This window comes from Battus philenor, unplaced genomic scaffold, assembly GCF_028537555.1.
Source record: "Battus philenor isolate CCGP_79_NKW_IND1 unplaced genomic scaffold, ilBatPhil1.0.hap1 SCAF_5, whole genome shotgun sequence".
Classification (NCBI taxonomy): Eukaryota; Metazoa; Arthropoda; class Insecta; order Lepidoptera; family Papilionidae; genus Battus; species Battus philenor.
In genome coordinates, this window is record NW_027181715.1 from 11566603 (window position 1) to 11590750 (window position 24148).

At 31.3% G+C, this 24148-nt stretch overlaps 2 protein-coding genes across 2 annotated transcripts; one reads left to right on the top strand and one right to left on the bottom strand.

Annotated features, from left to right (window-relative positions):
• Positions 1 to 2197: 2197 nt before the first annotated feature.
• Positions 2198 to 13201, bottom strand: Mcm7 (minichromosome maintenance 7). Its single transcript, XM_068772417.1, has 16 exons — positions 13045 to 13201; positions 12862 to 12965; positions 12503 to 12643; positions 12224 to 12351; positions 11886 to 11977; positions 10993 to 11219; positions 10722 to 10904; positions 9927 to 10111; positions 9312 to 9480; positions 8566 to 8718; positions 7324 to 7490; positions 5923 to 6089; positions 4829 to 4940; positions 3660 to 3758; positions 3238 to 3358; positions 2198 to 2349 (listed from the first exon to the last, which is right to left on the bottom strand). Exons 1-16 carry the CDS (start codon positions 13073 to 13075, stop codon positions 2269 to 2271), a joined length of 2160 nt encoding a protein of 719 aa, XP_068628518.1. The 5' UTR covers positions 13076 to 13201; the 3' UTR covers positions 2198 to 2268.
• A 586-nt stretch (positions 13202 to 13787) lies between these two features.
• Positions 13788 to 23639, top strand: PolA1 (DNA polymerase alpha catalytic subunit). The gene is made up of 10 exons (XM_068772245.1): positions 13788 to 13883; positions 13969 to 14166; positions 14764 to 14951; positions 15848 to 16072; positions 16963 to 17541; positions 18159 to 18350; positions 18656 to 18913; positions 19679 to 19808; positions 19955 to 22390; positions 23287 to 23639. Exons 1-10 carry the CDS (start codon positions 13868 to 13870, stop codon positions 23511 to 23513), a joined length of 4449 nt encoding a protein of 1482 aa, XP_068628346.1. The 5' UTR covers positions 13788 to 13867; the 3' UTR covers positions 23514 to 23639.
• The last annotated feature ends 509 nt before the right edge of the window (positions 23640 to 24148 follow it).

Genomic DNA, 24148 nt, shown 5'->3' on the forward strand with positions numbered 1-24148 from the left:
ATTAGTTAAAATAAAAGTATAATCACGTTTAGGCAACAAAACTTCAAGCAGTAAACCGTTGAATATAAAATATTGTACACGTGCATAAGAAAATAATAAAATATAAAAAATATCGCTGTACATATATAAATACTAAAAAATTAAGACCTTATACCTTTCTCTAGATTCCGTACACCGTTTTACAATAAACTCCCTTTAACTTATCATACAATGAAATTCTTCTTTATCATAATTGTGGTCTACATAGATTTCCAATAGGACTGGTAGGAATCAGCCACCATCGAATATCTTCCGATGTCAGCAGTTCGACTGTACACCTCCAACGAGGATTTCTACGAGATCGAATTAAAGAAAAAGTTAATTAAACAAAAACTTGCTAGAAATCTTATAACTGTGTCAGCTTTTTTTAGTGGTAATAAAGATTTTGTAATAAAAAACGACAGTTTATTTCGGGATCTTGCATGAGGGCGTGTTAACAACCCTTGTTAGTTCACACGTAGTTTAATATGGTATGGGAGAGGAAAAATTGATTCTAGTTTCAATTAAATTGGGCTCTTCATACATTCTCATGATGTACTAAAATGACTTAACTGATTTTGTAATACTAGTTCAAATTTACATGTTACTATTAATGTTAGTTAAAATTGATATAAATTTGATGTGTCAGATTCATTACAGTGCATAGGCTTCCCTCAAAGATCGCCACAATGGCCATTCGCTGCGGTCTTTATGTTAGATTAATAATATGTACGGTTACTTTATATTTCACTAATAACTTAATTTATATTTAATCTTACATTGTTCAAATTGTGAAAATATACTGTATATTACCGTAAAAAATTTCCATCAAAGGTCCGCTGTTTGATACTAATACTACACCCGAATAAGACGTAATCCGTTTGGGACGCGTGACCCTTTTTTTGCAACTAAATCCGACTAAACCAAGGTTCTTTAACATTCTTAAATATAAAGCTTCTTCATTATTCGATTTATTCAAAAACCTTAGCCATTTGAAACCGCATTCTTTTACTTTGAGTATAGTTATATCAATTATTATTATTTTAAGTATATGAATACCCTCTCTTATAAATTTCCCATAGACCGGTTGAACGATTGCATCTAGCGAGTTTCAAATACCTTTATATTATACCGACAGAGCCGTTTGTTTGTCCACTTTGGAGGTGGATATTCTACGACGCGCTTGCTGGTCCGTGGTATCCACTCCAAAACCTTAAGGCCCCAGCGGCTATCAGTTCTACGCGGTATTTGGCTTACTCAATCCGGTGCAATGATCAATCAATAATCGTGAAAATGGAAACCCCCATTGAGTAACTACTATAATATCCACTATAACACGAGAAATTCCTATGTTATATTTCTGTAGTGTGATACTTTTACTTATTTCAATGGTACCAAAATAACGCGAAGACTTCCCTCGTTATATATACGCAGTTTGAATTTTATGATTTATATGCTACCCAAATAACGCGGGTATTTCCCCTTGATATTTCTGTAATTTAATTATTTGTATGCGCTCCAAATAATACAGTGATTTCCCACCTTGGATTTCTGTACTACGAAATTAATAATTTTTCTTTCACCAAGTAACTCGAAGACATTCCAAGTTATATTTCTGAAAGAGATTTTTTTCACTCTATACCAGTATACGTTCTTTAACAATTGCCAACGCAGTGGTTAAAGACATGGCGCCCTAGTGACATGGCGACTCTTTGAATATGAATCTGCGGTACTTTATTTTCATATATAAATATAATATTATAAAAAAATTACAAAATTGTTCTGAATCGACTAACGAGGATTGGGCACCATTTCTACCTCACAGCCTATTGTACTCGCTTTTCACCGCAACCCTTCCCCGTGACACGAGGCATCATTGTCGTCAATATGTAAAAGTACTATTTATTATTGGCAAACATTTTTTTGTGACAAACTGAAATTTTGTAAATTGTATTTTAGGATCTTTCGACTCAAAAGGTTGCGGACCCCTGGATTAGGTTATAAAGAAATACTAATTAACTTTAAACTAAACAGTTTTACCCAAAAAGAATATCTATTATAAGCAAAGTCGCTTAATTCAAAACTAATGACATTTGAAAAGTACAGACGAAAAAATTAAACAAACAATATGTTTATATTTATTTTGAATTATTTAATAAAATAGTCTAGTGGTACAAAAATCTATTTGTTGTAAAAACATCATTACAAAACACACTTGAATTGCTAAACAAAACTCTTCCGAAGCTCAAATCACATAAATGTAATCTTCGTTCTGACTTGGTTCACTTGCCACACGTTCAGGTTTTCATATTCCTCGATGCAGGCGTCCACCTGTATAGTAGAGATAATTACAGAATAATATATATGTGTGACCAGTCATAGTCATTGGGAGTAGCTTCATAATAGGTATGTAGCTACCCCAACTGACTATGTACTGTCACATGTTATTGGCTTGTCACATTACAACAAAGTGTAAATAAAATTTTAATGGTTTACAGTACACAATTTATCTTTAATTATCCAAGTGTAAAGGTATTTCTGGTCTTGATTTACATCCAATGTTTGTCTATTTGTGAACTTGTGTAGTAGTGTTATTTTCCTTCCAATTTTACGATATTTTCTCGCCATAAGAACGAAGCTTTAAATTGTTGTCCAACTTAAGGATCACTAACGCAAATATTTTATTTTAATGCACATATAATTTATTAGTGTATAATACTAAATGTAATTAATATCATTTCCTGCATTATATGTATATATAAATATTTCGAGACACTTGCTTTAGAGCACGTCGCCGTATAACTCCTCCATATTTATAAACAGTAATACTTATTCTTGTTCACCTGTTTATTATATATGTATAAAAATTTTTAGAGGAATCAAATAATACATTTCAAAATAATCTGCTTTTTGACAGAGATAAATCGTCAAACAAATATAATAAACAGTGTGTCATATACATGTTCATATCAATAAAATTAAGTCTAGAAATTAATATCGTTTTGTTTTACTGGCAAGTCTACTGGAAATAAAATTCCCAGTAATGATACTACTAAATCTATTGAAAAGTATTAGTAGTATTACGGTAGTCCTACTAATACTGCTAAGACTATTTGGTAAATGTACTGGTAATAACCAAAATATGTTTAGAGGAATAGTGCTACTTTAAATATTACAGACAACTTCAAAAATCATATGTAATAAAAATATGCAATTTACCTGATCGGGTTTGAAGCCCTTGTCGACGCAACGTTCGATGACGTCAGCAATTTTCACAGTCTTGTTGGAGCCGGCCAGGTCTCGCACTATTGCGAAGATGCGGTCCGTGGCACTTATACCCCTAAAACACACGCCATACAATCATTTTGATTTGAATTTATTATAAAATTAAATAAACGATTTTGATAAACTAATTCAGTTCAAAAAAATTACTATAACTTATTACTGTTTGCGACTTATATACTCAATTCAGATAAGTATAAAAAGTACTCCGCCCCTGGTGACCGTCAGCGCCACGCGCCGTCCACGTACTATTTTAATCGCGAGATTTTAGAACTCAAAAGATTATGTTCGTAACCCAATAAGCGTATGTTTTAAGTCATATCTACATAAACGTTTAGTGAAAAGAAAACATATTTTACCTTTGCATATTCTCTTCAACATGCTGGAGTGATTGTTTTGACATTTCCACAAGACGGATCGCTTCAGACACATCTTCCTTTTCAACAACGTCCGACAACCTGTAAAAGAAATTATTAGGTACAATTTTCTTTCAATAAAATTCGTCATTATTAAAAATATCAAGTCTTTTCCACACTCTCTAGTTCATTCAAATAATTCAAATAATTACCCAAATTTGTTTTTCATATAAAGTGACCACTTGTGTATTATGCCAGAAGAGTTCAATTTAATACAAACTAAAATATATTTGAAATTCGCTTTAAAGAATACTTCATTTAAAAAAGGTTTCCAAAAGCGTTTTGATGTAAAAAGAGCCCTCAACAAACACGGACGAGTTTTTTTGTGGACTTTTACAATACAGTAGTAAGGCAATTAATTTCCAGACTCTATCATCACTTAAAAAAATCTGTACAATTATAAGATATTTATAAAGTTTCTATTTAATTAACATCTTGAATTTGTTACGTGATAATTTATAGACATTACATATTGTATTACCGTGACATTGATATTGTTGTTACAAGTTTGTTCTTTTGTTGCAAAAATTTGTATTATAAACTTATAACAAATATATATACACACGCACACACACACACATAAATACATATATATATACATATATATACATATATGTATACATATATATTTATATATATATATAAATATATATATATAATTTTAATTAAAAAAAAAATGATTTAACGTTGTTTTCATTCTGTAGCAGTACATACTAGACACCTACCACCGTATACTAAGCGACATTTAAGTATTTGGCTTAAAATTAAAAAATCCTAAATTTAATAGTAACTGGAAATTTATGTTCTAAATCTCCCAAATTTTCTAGTAAGCATAATTTAATCTGAGACAAATTAATCTAGCATTTATTTTGAATGTTACTTTTTCCTCACCTCTATTCCAACATAATGTTATGGGTTCGGGATTGGTGAGTTGAGATCATACGCCGTTATATTATTTACTAAAAATTAATAAACCATAAAATTTTATCTAATAATCACCCATGCATAATTTTATTTCAAACGGCCAAGTTTCTTCTTGTTTTACCGTGTCCTTGCTATGAATACTTTTTTTCTTAATTTGACGACACTATTATCATACATGATATACAAACCTTAGACGCGCAAGGGCGGTGGAAAGACGAAGGATAGCCAGAAGGTTCCTGGCCGACGTGAACGTGACGTCACGTGCGTTTCTCGCTTCGCGCCTTAACTCCACGTACGATGCTGAAATTATAAGTATTAATTCTAAAGATAGATTATATTATATAAGGATATTGAACAGTTACAAGATAAACACAATACTTGATAAACATTAATTTGCTATATTTAACTGATTATGTAATAATGTAAAAAAAACTGTATGCTGGCCGCATACAACCAGTCTTATTGGAAACCTCTCGGGGAGGCTTATGTTGAACAGTAGATGACTTACTGTTGAAATAGTGATGATGTTAAACATTTTTAATCTGTATTATTCGCACTATCGTAGTTATGTTAATAATATTTTAAGCTATTGATAATAAAATGCTAATAAATATATATAATAAAAAGAAATTAAAATGAAGATGAGAATACCTCATAAAATAAATTTTAACTACATAATTTTCTAAGGCCATCTATTATTTAATTGTCGCAATAAGCAAATAAATTTATGAATATTTTGCATACAATTGAAATAGACAGGAACACTATGAATGAATATATATATATATATATATATATATATATATATTTATTTATTTATATATTTATATATATATATATATATATATTTATATATATTTATATATATATATATATATATATTTATATATATATATATATAAATTATTCATTGATAGTTGCAATAAAATAACTACTAAACAGAGTAATTAATGGCAATGTTATCACAATATAGCCTATTATTCACAATAAACCTTTAACAGGAATTTATGTTACATGATTCATGATAATCATCATGTCAGCAGATAAACATCAACTGCAAGGCATAAATAAGGTTTCAATGAATAATCGGAAAAATTCACGTTAACTAAATAAAGTTGTGCTCATTGTACTTTGATCAATTGTTTATATATGAATGATCAACACATCAACATACAAAATCTACTTGTGTTCAAAGGTACTAACGATTAAAATTATATGAAATAATGTTTAACAAAAGATTTATCGTTGATCAAAATTGAAGTTAACATTATTTGAAACTTACACACAAGGTAGTCAGCGAGTTGGCGTGGCACAACGGGCTGTTTTCGCTTGGTGAGGGCCACGTAGCGACGCACAAGACGCATGGACAGGGCGCGGACACGCGACGGAGGCTGGGCAGAGTGCTGGTGCACGTACGCTATGTGCTTCGCCAGCTCCAAGTCCTTGTCTCTTCACAACAAAAAACATAATATAAGTATAAATAAAACACAAGCACTAGTACACAAGCGAATCATTTTTAAACATAAAGGCAATTCTTTTCCTTTTTTGCTTTCATGATCGAATTGTAAATATTGTATATCCATACAATATATACTATAGAATATTTATGTTATGTTATGCTATATATACACAGGCGAATGGTTATAGGTATAAAAGCTAAAAGTTAAAACCATAATTCAACTTCTTAATCAATGTATCAGATATAATAATATACTATGTATGTAAAAAAAAAAAATTATACAGTGATTATAAATGGAAGGCTTTAATGTAAAGAGTTGAGCCTCTTAATCACTCTGTATAATTTGTTTATATATTATTTTGATTAGTAATAGCTACCACTTTATTTTTGGTGATTAGGTATTTCATCTACTTCCATTAATTTATCACTACACAGATCAAATGCTAAACTGGTATAAAATTACTTCGGCATGAAGTTTGCCAATAAGGTTTGTACAGAAAGTGTTTAAATAAATAGATAATTTCAATACCATTCTGTTCTAAGGTTAATGGAAAATCACCTTCTGATTAAAATGCCATTATTTTCCTTTTTTTTTAAACCTCGTGTTGGGGATCTTTCGTTCCCCCACCGCGTTATTATTTGAAAGACTCGTTTCAAATATTAACATTAATTTCTTCTTGGCGGTTGTCTTTCTGGATGGTCTTTTATTATCTCTTCTTTCATCCGTCTCATATTCTATCATTCTTTAATTTTTAATTTGTATTCATTTCTTTCATAAGTCTCTTATTCTCATCTCTAATCTTAATGTCTATATATTTTGTGTGTTTTTTTTAATTTATTTTGCTTTTACATGTGTAGTCAAATTTTCCGTGTTACTTTTTAAGCAATACCAAGCTTGTGCCATGGCTTAAGGCTCGAATGGAGCTGGAAAACTTCAATTGCTCGCATGGGAACCAATACATGAGACAGATCCACCACCGAGAAGTCTCAATCCATGTGCTATCAAGGCCAATCATAGATTAGCTCAGGCTATATAAAAGGAACACTGATGTTCTCTCTCTATCACTCTCCACAGTCTCCTTCTTGAATAACAGATATGCTACATTGTCATAAAAGACCTACAGCATTTACTCATCAAGTCATGTTAAATTCTAAGTAATAGTTAAGGAAAATTTTAATATGTAAATTTTTGATGGCAACTATTACAATAGTATTAGTAAATACCTATTAGGTTTGTCCTGTATGAGCCAAAGCAGATCAAATCTGGAGAGCAAGGCGGCGGGCAATTGGATGTTCTGCTCAATGGTGCGTTTTGGATTGTAGCGGCCGTACGCAGGGTTAGCGGCTGCCAGTATCGAAACACGAGCATTCAGACACGTCATTATACCCGCCTGCAATCATACAAACCACAAAAGTCAGATTGTTAATATTTAAAAAGAATAATTTATAATCTTCTTTACAGCTTATAGCGTAGGCTTTCAGATATCAACCTGTCATAATGCTTCACTGGTCCTAATACACATAATGTTATTTTTTTTTTTATTGGGTTTGGTGACAGAAATAATACCCCAATTATGGTGCCTTTCAAAGGCAACTTTCACCAATGTTGTAATTAGGTGGTTTATATTATTAGACACTGGAACTTTACAGTACTAATTGATAGTCAACTTTTTTTTTGTCTTTTTTATTTTTGACTTTGCTTTGCAAGGCATTGTAGTTGTGGAGAAGTAGCAAGAAGAAACTCCGAAACAACACATTTTTAAAACAAAATTAACAATAAGGATTTATGATCATATACTTTTTGACAGATATAGTGTAAATTAAAACAAAATATTCAAGCAACACTATCACCGAATACTCATCAAATTGAAATATTTTTTTATTAAATAATATGCCTTTTCCGTAAATCTAATTTTAATATGCGGTTTGAATTTTACTGTATATTGGAAATTCAATATATGATAGAGCCTAAAGTTCTAAGTTTAGAAAATCAAAACACTTATTGAGATAGTTGATATGAATTCACATATTCATGTCAAAGCTTCAATTTGAGTGTAAGTGAAAATAATACTTTGCTTATCTATCTCATACTATGCTAATAGTGTCTGTATGTTTAATATGTCTAGCACGATGGACCCATCAAAAACGGACATTCGGAACCATATCACTGTTCATAAAATAAAATCAAAACTTAACAGTTTAATAAATATTCCATTAGGCCGCACAGTTTTATATGTAATACTACTTTTATAATCTGAATTCAGCATATTTGCAATACATTCCTAAAGTACATGAGATTATGTTTCCTTCTTCATTTTTCTTTCGACATTTAAATTAGAAACGGTTTAAGTTGAGAATTGCATGTCTGGTTATGTCAAATTTATTGTTAAATGATGCCATTAAAGCTCTTATTATGTCTCTATCTTGCTTAAAATATGATTATTGAGAACAATATTAAGAAAATACTTTGGCAATGCTGATTGTCTGCTGCTCCATGACTTCATGTATAGCGGTACGATCGTTCTCCGCCATCTTATCGAACTCGTCGATGCAGCAAACGCCTTGATCGGCCAATACCAACGCGCCGCCCTCCAGCATCATTTCTCCAGTGAACGGATCCTAGAATTTAAGAGATTTGCCTTTATTCAGATCATTCAAAAAAAAATTATTTCTTATTTAAATTCAATTGACGCAATTTATAGTATGAGTGAGAGTATTAAAAACATCTTAGAATGAAGTCCGTGTATAGGATGAGGAGATGCTGGACGTCCTCCGGCCGCTGTTCTGATATATTAACGACATCAAAACAATGGCCGGAAATGAATGGACCAATCCCAGCCTGAGGAGAACAGAAGACCACAAAATCCCAACCTTTTTCATTGAGGAAGTGATTAGTCTAGCAGTGGATGATTATATGATGATATTAGAAAACCTCACATAAACATAAACAGTCAGTCAAATATATGTGAAAGTTATGGTTAAAGGTAAGTAGCAAAAAATCTTATACTTTTTTTGTATTTCTGACAAGTCTTATGCTATCTGCAAATTAACTAGCCAGTGCTTAAAGTCATAACTTTAGATGAAATATCGGATAATTTATTGATTTCTGACATATTGTTGAATAATGCTGTAATTTATACTGCAGAGTACTACAGGGATTCTTTTGCCTTAGTAGTAAGGATGCTAGCCTAAATCTTTGAATAGTTAAATACCTTCAAAACAGCAGCCGTAAGACCCACACCAGAGGAGCCTCTGCCCGTCGTGTACTGACTGCGGGGCGCCAGACGATTGATGTAATTTAGGAGCTGTGACTTCGCTACACCGGGGTCACCCATCAGACAAATGTTAATATTACCTCGAATCTTCATACCATTTGGCCGCCTAATTAAGAAAACACATTAGTAAAATTTCTCACTTTAATTACAATAACTGATCTGATGGTATCTTTTAATATTTTGTTGATGATAATATGAGGCTGTACAAAGTGTTCGCTACAATCTGAACTGCCATAAAATATCAACGATACAAGGAGGCAAGATCATTAATGGTTGTACTGTTCTTGACTTTTTAATTCAATACTATAAGGTAAGACTTGTGTTAAAAATCAAGGTAAACGAAACACTGATTCTATGTGAGATATCTATAGCAATAAATACACTATTTAATGTTATCCGCAATTTAATTATAAAAGAAGTTTTATACAAAAGGAAACGCGAATTTACAAATTAAAATAAGTCTTTAAAAAGGTAGCTCTGAAAAGTGTGCATTTCCCAGCTTGAATATATTGCTTATTCAAGCCGCAATAGGAAAGAAACAATCAAACATACTTATCTACACCCCCCACAAGTAAAAGCAAGAGAGCTTTCTTAACATCCTCATGTCCATATATTTCAGGCGCAAGACTTTGTGCCATTCTAGAATACAAGTCCTCATCAGCTAGTTCAGCAAGCTCTTCTTCTGTTAGAGCCTCCGCCATTTCATTCTCATCACTTTGATTTAGGCAAGTGACTGTCTGGAAATTCGTAAAATTATTGGTAGATGCACCATTACACAAGTTTATTTTAACTACACAAGTTTTTTTAAGTTTTTATTAGTACAAGTTTTTAATAGTAAACAATATTTCATTTTTTTATTAGATTTGCCAAATTAGACCTTATATATACAAGTGAATACAAGAAGAACATTTATAATAAAACTAACTGTCCATAAAATTAGAATTACAACATTCTTAAGCACTTTGGATTGACACTTATCGGCCAAGAAACTTGACCTGTCATCAGATTGAGAGTGCCAATCGGCTCTCAGAAAGGATGAATACGACCACTGAATAAATACACATATACAACTCATTCCGGTGTACAATGATATGAAGTCCATATTAAATTAATGTACACTGCTATTAAAGAGATAAGGTAAAAGTTTATTACTGATTTTTTTAATTGAAGCTGGACCATGCATGTTCATATCACTGAAGGTAACTAAAGTAGAGTGACATACTGAAGTGATTAATCGACATTAACAAATTAAGGACAGTTTTAACATGTCAAAAAATTAAAAATATATATATATATAACATAAAGCACACATAAATTTTGAAATATAATAGTCTGAGAAAAACTTACATGTGCTTCAAGATAGGTATCAGACAGTAAACCTTGCACCATCTGCTTAAAGCCAGCACTGAGCAAAGGAAGGAATATCCCACTAACAGCCACATGGTCCCCAGGCTGAGCTCGCCGTGTAGTTTCTCCTCGACAGTACACAGATAGTTGTCGGGGTATGTGTCCCACCGGCACTTGGTCTGACTGTAAAAAAAAGAATATACAATCATATAACAATGTATTTATAAAACAAAATTGAAATAATAAAGAATCTGAAAGTAAGAACACTTACATGTTCCTGTATTTTTAACTCCTGGAACTTTTGAAACCTGGAGCCTCTGGTCTGTAAATACAGCTGCCCAGAGGTCTTATTCAAACGGCACTCATCAGCAGTGCAAGCAGGTGGCGGAGTGAACTGCAAAGATCTGACTGGTTGGTATGTCTCGGCACCACATGCACTGCATGAATATGTTGCTACCACCAACAGAGGCTTCACATCTGTGCATCTTGTCACAATACCTGACAATTTTGAAATTATTAATGAATACACAGGTTGATTTTTTAAATATATAAAAGCTTTTTAGGGGTGAATGTATACATTTGTTGCCATTGTTCTACGGTGCAGTATTAAAAATTAAATGGTTTCATTAAAATTATAAATAATGTATTGATAACAAGATAAGAAAATGCATTTTCAAAATTCTGATAACCACTTATTGAAATTAAATATCTTTTATTATCTGTCCCTGCAGACTTTCTCCTGCCTGAAGTTATTGACCTGTTGCATTCAACAGAAAAACACATGTTTCAGTGAATACATTATATAGGCTGATTCTTCCACTTTTCAGTTGATAAACGCCCACTGCCAGGCATAGCCCTCCCCTTCTGGGACCGGTGACACATTTAACTAAGTTGTTGGTTCACTCCTACACTCAGTGGAGTAGTGGAGTCTATCAACTCATGATTACCACTCAAGAACCTTTCTGCCCCAACGGCCATCAGTTATAAAATGATTGCTTCTTATTTTTAGATTAAAGCCTTTAAAATAACATATGATGTGATAAATGTGTCCATATATTTTTTTTTTCATCAAGTTTGCAATTTAGTTAACATTATAATATTCCTTATAAACAAATGAAAGTAGATAAATTTTATTTATACAGAAATTACAATTTCAAATATTACCTCTTACTGTTACTAGCTTTCCAATATGTTCTGCTTTTACTTCTCGTATTGGCACTGATTTTGCAGTTGATACATCTTTAAAGTACACTTCACTGCAATTAAGATAATGTTACTTTTAACAAAAACTACTAAATAAATATTCTTACAGTTTCTTTGCAATAATTTCTTTGGAATGTTAAGCCATATTCAATTTTTTAGTATTTTTTTTATTTTTTTTACTGCTAAACACAACAATAATACTCTATGAAGTTGTTGTTTACATTTGAATAATCATTCTTCACATTTGAAGATGTGTAATATTCACCTTATTTATAATAATTGGTATTAGGCATACTTACAATCTTCTTATTAACTCTGGTGGGTATCTATTTCTAGGATCCCTCATCTCTCCAGGGATCCTATGGTTTCTTGCCTCCAACATGATTCTATGCTCTATATATACATCCAAGGAATCTTTGGCAACTACCTAAAGCAAAAATAATGTTTATTTAATATTTTGCACCTACCCCACCATATAAAAGTGGTTATGGTTATCCAAATAAATATCTAGTATATTTATAGTACTTGTAACTATGGAAAGGTTAATTTGGTCTTAAAAAGAATAATACTGTAGTGACCTCTTTATGTTTGTAGTCAGGCAACATTTCATACACCACATCGGACACCATGTTAGTGTAACGTCTTGTATTCTGCTTGATGGCATTTGCAAGTTCTTCATTAGCCTCATTCAAGTCATCCAAATCCACAACAAATGCAGTCTAAAAAATTAAAAAATAATTAGTTCCTTTAAATACAATCTTATTACCATCTTTTACTATAAACCAATAAGGACAAGTTGGTTGTTGACATAAAAAGGACACAATTACTTTTAAGAGATAGAAAAATTTAAAACAAATACTTTACAAAGCGTTAATGTGAATCTCTAAGTTCTGAATAATCCGAAAATCTAATAATTATGTAGCCGTATAACACTAACCTGCTCCCTTTGAGCGACTTTTGTAAGTAGCTCTGCATATTTGAAAAATTTTTGTCCCTCGTCGTTAGTCTGACAAAAGTCTACAAAAAAGTTCTTTATCGCCTCTGTAAAGAAAAAAAAAGTCATGTGTAATATTATTTCAGATAATTCGATTTAAGGGAAACCTTCATTCATAAAAAATACCTCTATCAGCTGCATAATCTCGCATTGCCATTGGTGCAACTATTATATAAAACAATATAAGAAATTCAAAATATATCCCTTTATTTATTTTAATGAAATATTTAACGGTATGAAGAGAAGGAGACAGAACAACGATTAATGTATATCATGTACATACCAAAACGACTCAACTTTATGACAGTTGTTTTGGCGCGCAATCGGTTTTTTTTTTCTAAAGGAAAAGGTAAAGCCCTAAAGTCTTCACATGTGCTTAATAATCTTTATTAAATATTAGCAAAGTAAATTACAGTTATCGTTATTACAATAAAGCATTTATTTATAATTGGTTAAACTTTATTGTAAACTTTTTTTTTGTCTTGAAATGTAAAACCCCCTTAGTTTACGATTTTAGGTAATTCTTAGTTTAAAACATACACTTTTCAAGAGAATAGATAATTAAAATAGTGCTTAGCAGGAACTACTTGAACTATTTGAATTGCCTATTTTTTAACCCTGTAATAGTGTCATAAATTTTTACTTCCTTTTCACCTTTGATTATTTGATTTTTTACTATTTAAACTAAAATAAACTATTCAATACAAATGCAGCAAAATAAGTTGTAAAAGATGTAAACGTGGTTAAGATAATTTTTAGAACATAAAAAAGAGTCATAACAGTTATTACCGGTTTTGAGAAAAGATAGCAATTATGTATAGCTATATATTCTTCAACGTTATCATTTCGCGCCAAAAGTAGCTGTCAATTCCATAACATATAAACATTTAGACAAAAGAATTTTTTTATACATACATGTTTTAGATTAAAAGTGATATCTTAAGAAATCATGAGCGATTCCATTGGTAAACGTATAAAATATTTACTATTCATGTGAAAATTTACTTGCAACAGTTTGTAGTATTGTTTCGCTATTGTTTACATTTACAGCCGGTTCCAGAGCAAAAAGACAGAAAGTTGATAAACATGGTAGATTTTCTGCATTAGAAAAGTTAAAACAACTGAAAGGGAAAGGGTCTAAACATAAATATGATGTGGACGAAATGGAAAATGTGTATGACACAGTCGATGAAAAGGAGTACACTGACCGTGTTTTACAGAGACAAGAAGATGATTGGATAGAAGATGGTAAAATCTTTGACTAATAAATACTGTGTCAGTATTCCATATATAGTACAAGTTTATCAATGATAGGTTTTATATGTCTGAATTTCTCTTCTCTAGCTGCCTAGTTGTCTGCTGGCACAAGCTGTATTACTGCGGTGTCTATATCAGTTATCTCACAATAGCATGAACAATACTTTAACTAACTTATACAAAAATGTTAGATTGTGTAATTAACAGAAATGTATAAAAGACATCATATTGGATTGCAGGCAAATAATATAAGGTATTCTGTGCAAAGAACCTTAGGGTGTAAAAGCTAAGTGATGTGTAACATTGTGTAAATTCACAATTATTTTTTACTGTATAGAATATATGTATTAAGTTTCAGATAATAAACTGCATTTTTTGTCAGTTGTGTAACAAAATCCATAATTTTAATTGCTTTATTGACTAAAGTATTTATATCAATGCCTAGATATTGTTTTATAAAATTATCACAGTATAACTTACAATGAGATACCATCACTTTCAAAATATGTAGTCATAATAACATTTTTTATATTATTGTATAATTATAATAATTTAAAAAAGTTAACAAATGTTTTGTGTTCACTTCAGATGGTACAGGCTATGTGGAAGATGGTCGAGAAATTTTTGATGATGATGAGATTGAGGACAGTTATGTGGCTTCTACCAGCAAAGATTCTGGCCGTGGTACAAAACGAAAAGCAAGATTGGCACCACAAGCTACCAGTAAAGGCAACATTAGAAGTTTATTGGGAGCAATGCCAACTAAAAAGAAAGAGGTTAAAACTGTTATTTATTGTTTCCTTCATTTATTTTATAATTAATAATTTAACAATGAAATCAATAATTTATAATTATGAATATTATCTAATTACATTTTCAAATAATAACTTCAAAACGTCTAAAAACATTAAAGCCTTAGTTTCGAAAGTCATTTTTAAAAATTATTACACTTTCGATAGTAAAGAACTAAAATATTAGCTTGACTTTACCTATCAACATAGGCTCAGGACTGTTGCTAGTAAAATTTAAATATTCCATATTCAGTACATGTAGTGACTTGCAAAGCTCCACTGCCATCCGCAAAGCTTGTTCATATGTGTATAGGTGTGAAAAATGACTTACGGTGTGTTAATGCTTGCAAATTAATAAATTGCAGTAGCAACTTAGCCACACACTAAATTAGCCACACACTAAATTTCCATAGTTAATGCTACTCTTCACAGTTTTGTCAAGTTTTAAGTATATGATAGAAATGTAGCTGTAGGGAACTACTGGAGCCAGCTAAATTTTGAAAGTGATCTAAAAGCCAAAAGTCTGGCATCCTTCGATTTAAAGTAACTAAGAAAGGGACTAATATATAGCTACTTCCGCTATGCAGCGGTAGCCGTGTAATGAAGTGTACTGCCCGTCTGCCTGCTGATAAATGTGTATGCGGCATACAATGCGAAACATAACTACCACCGTTAATTTACTCTACACGTGTTTTACCCCTCCGCGGGGCATCCTCAGGAGATGTTACACCGACCAGTGCCAAACACCAAGTCATATTGGAAATCTAGAAGGGGATACCTATGTCCAGCAGTAGACATCCTACTGTTAAAATGGCGATGAAAAAGATATTGATACTGAATTTATACTATAAAACAATATTTAATTGAGTTTTGTATTTTAGGATGTAAAAATCATAGAAGACAATATTCTCTCAGATATTATGTCTGATCTTGATGGTAGTACATCTGTTGTTGATAAACCAAAAATGCTTGCAATGAGCAAAGTGAATGTCATTGAATCCAGTAAAAAAGAAGCCCAGAATTATTTTAAGAGCCTGTCCACAAATATTAAGAAGCCAGCGTCAATTAAAGTGGAAGATGTAAAAATAGTCCCTAAAGACAATGAAGTAAGTACATTATATTTTTTTGGTTAAAGATTTTAAGCATAGATAGAGATACAATAGCAGAAGATTTTGCCATAGATCAAATCTCACTAGCCAGATAAATCCTATAGCATTCTAGCTTATCTAGACATATTCTTGTTAAACCAAAGTTTACCTAAGCAGCACTTGCTGCCTGACACTCATTTCAATAAGGTTTCCCTACTATAAAAGCTTGAACATCTTTTGGTAAAAATTTAAATCCCCTTTCATCTACATGTGCAAAGGCATTAAAGGACTTTTCTTAATATTTCTACTTGCTGTATTAATTATTTATATCTTTTTTAAATTAATTTTAAAATTTTGTGTGTTCGGTGTGAAATGTTAAAACAAAAGAAACTAACCTTGTGCAACTTTCAACTTTATTTAATTCAAATTTAAAATTTCCTAATTTATAATGGAAATTTAAATGTTCTTTTTGAATTGTTGCTTATTTTGACATAATAAGTAGTAAGCTATCACTGGCACAGAACACTGATGTGTGAAAAAGACCTGGACAGGAACTTATCAGTTGCTCTTTTTAATTAAATATAATTGAATCAATGAAGGGTTTGTTTACTATTTGAAAACCATATTTAGGCATTACAAGTTTATTTCTTGTATTTATCATGTATCTGTCACTATATTTATATATATTATTTATAAAAGATTTTATGACCCATAAATATTATGTTAAAAATAATCTCTTCAAACACACACGCACACATATACACATAAATGTATAATATTATTAGATAAAAAAGACGCTAAGAATTTAAGAATGTTTATACAAATTATATGTAAGATAAATAAAATCCTGTAAAGTGACACTGCAATATACAGGACAATAATCAATATTGTTTAATATTTATTTACAGAAAGAAGCAAATTCAGCTTCTAATGGACATAAAGAACCAGTAATAACAAAACCAAAATGGACCATCGATAAAGAAATTAAAAAAGAACTTGAGGATTCCGCTACTCAGGATATTGAGGAATTTCATACCCAAGATCTTGATTTTAATGAAGACTTCAGTAACCACGCATCTCCTCCACCAGCTGAAGTCAAAAAAGAAATTTCTAGCTCAGTCAATACTATAAATGATGTTGCTGAAGAGTTTTTGAATGAAGAGTTTGAAATATTTCCAGTAACCAAAAACGAATCACCTAAGGAATTAAAAACATGTACTGCTTGGACAGAACAGGTGAAAGAAAATCAAAACATTCCATCTATACAAATGGATGGACAGATACCTATGCACACTAATAGTTCTGGAGAAAAGGTGTTCAAGTTCTACTGGTTGGATGCCTGGGAAGATAGGTTTGTGAAGCCAGGTGTTGTCTATTTATTTGGCAAAACATATGTTAATCCATTAAATAAGCAAGCCGGTTGTGTTTCATGCTGCCTGGTTGTGAAAAATGTGGACCGTCAGTTATTTCTTCTACCAAGAGAATATGTAAGTTTAATTTTTACTATATGATTAGTTATAGGTGTAAGCTTTATATGGTTAAATAGCTAGTATAGCTCATTTGCTGTAATAATGTACATGCAACCCACAAAGCAACTGTTTCAGAAATAAAGAGTAATGGGATGATTATATTGTTGTTAACTACTTGTTGCTGTAGATTTTGTACTGCCAGAAGTTATTAGCCTGTTTCATTCCAATATAATTTCAGAGTGATCATCACTTTATACATATTGATTGGATATAGATGTAAAAGCCTTAAGTTTTTTTACTAATAAATGAGCTGTAAATTCATATCTTTAAAGATTTTACGCCTGTAACCAATCCATTTGTATATAGATTTAATCTATGGTTTATACTTAAGAGAAATATTACTTAATGATTATATTTGTATGGATATAATATAGTGTACAAACCATTTGCCATCTAATTATATAAAAAAAACTAAAACACTGGCTTTAAAGATATATACTTTAAACTGCAATAATTTTAAAACTTTTTAATTCCTTCACTGATAGACGAGTTAATGTCTTATTAGGGAAAATTTGTTTTACCCTGGATTACAAATGTTATAATGCAAGTCTACAATATAATATTCACCTTTGCAGAAATTAGATCCAGTAACATTGGAGCAAACAGATCAAGAGGTGTCTATGATGGACATGTACCAGGAGTTCAATGGAACAATTGCCAATGAACTTGGTCTGAGCGAATTCAAATCAAGAAAAGTTACTAAAAATTACTGTTTCAATCTTCCCAATATACCTGCTCAATGTGATTATTTAGAAGTAAAATATTCGGTAAGAAATTATTTTGATGATTTAAGCATATGTCATTATGAAACACTCACCATCCTTAAAATGTATGTTACATTTTGCCTTGTACACAAATAACTTTATTTAACCCTTTAAATATCTGTGCCTGTGTTACAATTAGTAAAGATACATAATTTGGTAATTATTATAAAAAATTAAGAATAATTAGGACTTATAAATACAATGTATTCATATATTAAGAGGTTACAAAGAGAAAAAATAAAAAAGTATCTACTCAACCTTATGAATAATTCATCCATAAATATCATACCATTTTTTTAACTTTTCAGGCATCAAAGCCTCCACCAAACACAAGCAGAAAAGGATTGACATATTCACACATATTTGGTACCAACACATCCTCCTTGGAAACATTTTTATTGGAAAGAAAAATTAAGGGCCCTTGCTGGCTGGAAGTAAAAGAAGCAGAGGCTGTAGTGGCTAAAGTATCGTGGTGCAAATTAGAAGTAGCTTGTGAAAGAATGGAAAATATCGAAGTCATAAGAAATGATAAGGATCTAGAGCCGCCACCAATAGTTGCAGTCACTGTAAGCAAATTTATTCTAATTATTCATATTAAAATCGATATACGTCTTACACTCTCCGCGTCCAGCGACCTTAACTATGTCATCTACCGGCTCATTGTCGCCACTCTAAAACCTTTCGGCTTCAACGGCCATCGCTTTCACGAGTGATATATATATAGATATAAATATATATATATATAACACACTGGTCAAAACCCTCAGGTATTACGGTATTTTGGACAGGAAGATGTTTCGGAGCTTGCCGAAAGCAGTCCATCAAATTTGGATTCAGCTAGTGTATACATCACAAGAATTCTAGAGCCCATTTTGGAAAAACTAGAATCATATTATGTTCCTCTACAGTCTTTTAACTTTGGGCTACAAAAGTTCCAAATGCCGTGATCGCAACAGATCCCATAACACATTCAGATAAATTATTTTGTGGCCACTTTTACATAATCCATAATACAGTTGTAGTTCAATTAATTTCCCATGTTTTACAGTCACTTAAAAATCCTTCACACTATAATACAATTTTTTTTAGTAATTTTCCTAAACAATAATGATAATTCAGAAACATTACATGGAAGTGCAATGTAATTCCGTACATACTGCCTTACACAAGTTCCTAAATTTTTGAAACTTAGAGAAAGTACAACAAACTTATCTTTATTTCTAGTGCGAAATTTGTGCTATCTTATTAATATTTGAATTTTTTACACACAGAGCAGGTTATCATAAATGAGTATAGTATCTTTTTTGATTATTTAAAAAAATGCGTTTCAGATACACATGAGAACAGCTATGGATCAAAAAACAAATAAGACAAAAATATTAATGTTAAGTTGCCTGGTGCACAACAGTTTTCCTATTCATAAACCTCCTCCAAATCCTCCATTTCATCAGCATTTTTGTGGTAAGAGCAGATCTTTTGCTATTTTTATAAATTATTGTTATATTTCAAATTATAAAATGTGCACTATTGTTTCTCTTTATGTTGTATTTCGACTAATATGTGTTTGTATAATGGAGATTCTTACATTATCTTAATCGTTTTTGCAGTTATGACAAAATGCAATGAACTATGGCCGTTAGATCTCAAACAATTTTTACCTCAATACAAATCAACAAAACTTACAAAATGCGACACCGAAAGGGAACTTTTGAATTACTTCATGGTGCAATTCTGGAAACTGGATCCTGATTTAGTAGTGGGTCATGACATGCACGGTTTTCAACAAGACTTACTCATGGGAAATATTCTAGATTTACGAATACCGAATTGGTCGCGTCTGGGGCGACTTAAGCGATCAGTTGCCCCGCAAAAGAAATTCGCCACCAAGGACGCTTTTCTTGGGAGACTAGTTTGTGACATAAAGCTGACAGCGATGGAACTAATTCGTTCGAGAAGCTTTGACCTCGACACGCTCTGTGTGAGCGTTCTCAAAATGAAGGAAGGCGAACGAACTGAAGTCGCATTAGAGGATATATCTCGTTATTATGAAAAAAGTAGTGACTTACTAAGTCTAGTCCAACTAAACATGCAAGACGCGTCATATGTACTGAAAATCATGTGCGAACTAAATGTAATACCACTAGCGTTGCAAATTACACAGATTGCTGGAAACATAATGTCAAGAACTCTAATGGGCGGAAGATCTGAGCGGAATGAATTTTTGTTGCTTCATGCTTTTAGTGAGAAAGGGTTTATTGTACCAGATAAATTATATGGAAAAAATGCGAAATCCGATGACGCAGATAATGATAATGAAGAAACTGCTGCATCTAAAAAACAAGGAAAAAAGAAGGCTGCTTACTCAGGCGGTCTAGTACTAGACCCAAAAAAGGGTTTTTATGATAAACTTGTTTTACTCATGGACTTTAATTCTTTATATCCAAGTATTATCCAAGAATACAATATTTGTTTTACAACAATTAAAAGAAAAAATCCCACCTCCTCAGATGATGATTTGAATAATCTTGTCTTACCAGGTCCTAATGCTGAATTTGGTGTATTGCCCACACAAATTAGAAAACTCGTAGAAAGCAGGCGTGAAGTTAAAAAACTAATGAAGTTGCCTGATTTATCTCCAGAACAGTATATGCAATATAATATTCGGCAAACTGCATTGAAACTTACTGCTAACTCAATGTATGGATGTCTTGGTTTTACACATTCTAGATTTTATGCCAAACCACTAGCAGCTTTAGTTACTATGAAAGGAAGAGAAATTCTTATGGACACAAAGGAAATAGTTCAAAAACAAAACTATGAAGTAGTGTATGGTGATACAGACAGTTTAATGATAAATACCAATTGTTTGGACTATGATTTCGTGTTCAAAATCGGAAATAATCTTAAAAGAGAAATTAACAAGAAATATAAACAGATTGAACTTGATATTGATGGAGTCTTCAAATATTTGCTTTTACTTAAAAAAAAGAAGTATGCAGCAGTTGTTATTAGCAGGAATAAAAACGGTGATTTAGTTTTAACACAAGAACATAAAGGATTAGATATAGTACGCCGTGATTGGTCACAACTGGCAGCCGAAGCTGGAAAATTTATATTAAGTCAAATACTATCCGAACAGTCTGCTGATGATAGATTAGAGAATATACAGTTGCACCTGAACAAACTGAAAGAAGATTTAATTGGTAACAAAATGCCATTATCATTGCTGACTATAACAAAACAATTGACAAAGAATCCTAACGAGTATCCTGATAAAAATTCCCAACCACATGTACAAGTTGCTTTGAGGCTTAACAGTAAAAATAGCAGGCGATTCAAAAAAGGTGACATCGTACCTTATGTTATTTGCGAAGATGGTACTGTCAAGTCGGCAACACAGAGAGCTTATCACATAGAAGAATTAAAAAATTCTGAACATCTCAAAGTCGATTACATGTACTATTTAGCACATCAACTACATCCAGTCATATCTCGAATTTGCGAACCCATCGAAGGTATGGACCCAGCACGCGTTGCAGACTGCCTCGGTTTAGATCCATCAGGTTACAGACAGATTATCAAAAAAGAAAATGTACAAACAGATACATATGAAATAGAAAATGAACAACAGAAATATAGAAGTTGTAAAGAATTCACATTTGTTTGTGTAAATGAAAATTGCAAGACTGAGAATAAAATACGTGAATCTTTTATAAGGTTAGACAAAGAAAGCATTACATTCTTAGAAAAATGTCAAAATGACAAATGTACAACAAAACCAGTTGATTATTTAGCTAGTATTCATAATCAACTGACATTGCAAATCCGACAGTATCATGCCCAATATTATGCAGGTTGGATATCTTGTGAAGATCCTGCTTGCGGTTACCGCACATCCAGACTACCACAAACATTTACAGGAGGATATCCAGTGTGCAGGCAATGCGAGAAAGGAGTCATGTTCAGAGAATATACTGAAAAAGACCTGTACCTTCAAATCAATTTCTTCTTATATCTGTTTAATCTTAAACAATCCAGTACAAGTAAGTCAAGAAAACATTAATAATTTATTTCTATCTGAATTTTATTTTTATTATTCTTTAAATGATATTAATGAACAAAATCATTATGCAAATTAATACTTTACATTGTAATTTAAAACCAAATTTTGCATGTAATCAGTATAAGTTTTGTATGTAGTCATTTTTTTAATAGACTCCAAGAAGTTTTTTTATTACTTTATAAACAACTGTGATTTCTGCCTATATTTCTGAAATAGCCAAAGATGTTAACAGAATCTTTCAATAACAATGTAATTTCTTTTTGGTTATACCTTTTCTTACATTTTTTGCTATATATTGTTATTATTTATTTTCTGCCTAATGAATATTACATGATATAAGACAGTTGTCCTCTATGTTAATTATTTTATCATAATTTATAATAACTTCACAAAATGGTGGTTATCATTTCAGTTTGTTGAGTTTTTTGTTTTGTTTTCTGTATTGACTAAACTGAAATGGTGTGGCAGTGACTACATTATTATAGGCCTACCGAAAATATTCCAATGGTTTTAAATTACATGATATAAGCTGAAATTTGTAATATAATTTCATTAACTGAGAAATTATATTTGCAATAAATTCATTATTTCTTGACGACTATATCACTTATATGGCAATATCAGATTGATTCAAAAACCACTACCAACCAAAACCTTATTATACTGGTCAGGTGAAAAAGTATAAATATGACAATATTTGAGCCGATGAAATTATTGAAAAAATTAATAGCACTCTTAAATACATATATGATTTAGAAAAAAAAATTCCATCCAAACCAAAAAAAAAATAAGATTTTTTATGTAATAAAGATTTGGATAAAAGTAAGAATTTATACTTTGATGTAAAGCTATAATAATGGATAATTTTATTTCCAGAGACCAGAATGACAGCTCAAATAACTTCAGCATTTGAAGTACTGAAAGAAGTTGTGAAGGACTATTTGGCACATTCTGCTTATTCAATTATAAACCTTTCCAAATTATTCCGTTTCTTTAGTGTGGATAAAAATTCTGGAGATAATTTCAAGTCCGAACCAATTGAAATAGATCTATTACCTGAAACTGAGCACTATGATGCTTTGATGGAGATGGGAGCTTATTAAACAATTGCTTATTTTGAAATATACTCCAATTTTTTTCGTTCTACGCTAATCATGTTCTTTGTTACTCTTACTGTAAATATTAAAAAATATTTTATGATAACTAAACAAATAAACTTCTTTCTTTAAAAAAACCGATTATGCTTTTAAGAAAACATGATTTTAAAATACTTTGATTCATTACTAATTATTTGTGTAAAAAGTTAGACTTTTGACGCATTGTTACACCTGTTTTTTTTTTAATATAAAAATTTTACATTTAGTGGTTTCCGTTGTTTGTATTTTCAGTACTGAAATTAGTTCAAGGCACATGAAGTGTATTTTACTTTATTGTCCAGGCAGACTTTTTACCTGCTAATGTCCATTTTATTTAATTTGTCGGTGATAGCTTACTAAGGATTTGTTTTAGAACACATGTCTAATCAGTGATGCCTACGCGTTTACTTCGTTTGTTTTTGAGCTGATTATTATTTTATTAGCGATATCGCATCGTTATTTATAATAATTTTGTATATACCATTAGTGTTCCTCAGAAAACCGCAGCTAAATAATCAAAAAAATGACACAACAGACACAGAAATTTTCTTTAATCAAGAAGAATATAAATAAAAACATATAAATACTTAAACTGCAAACCT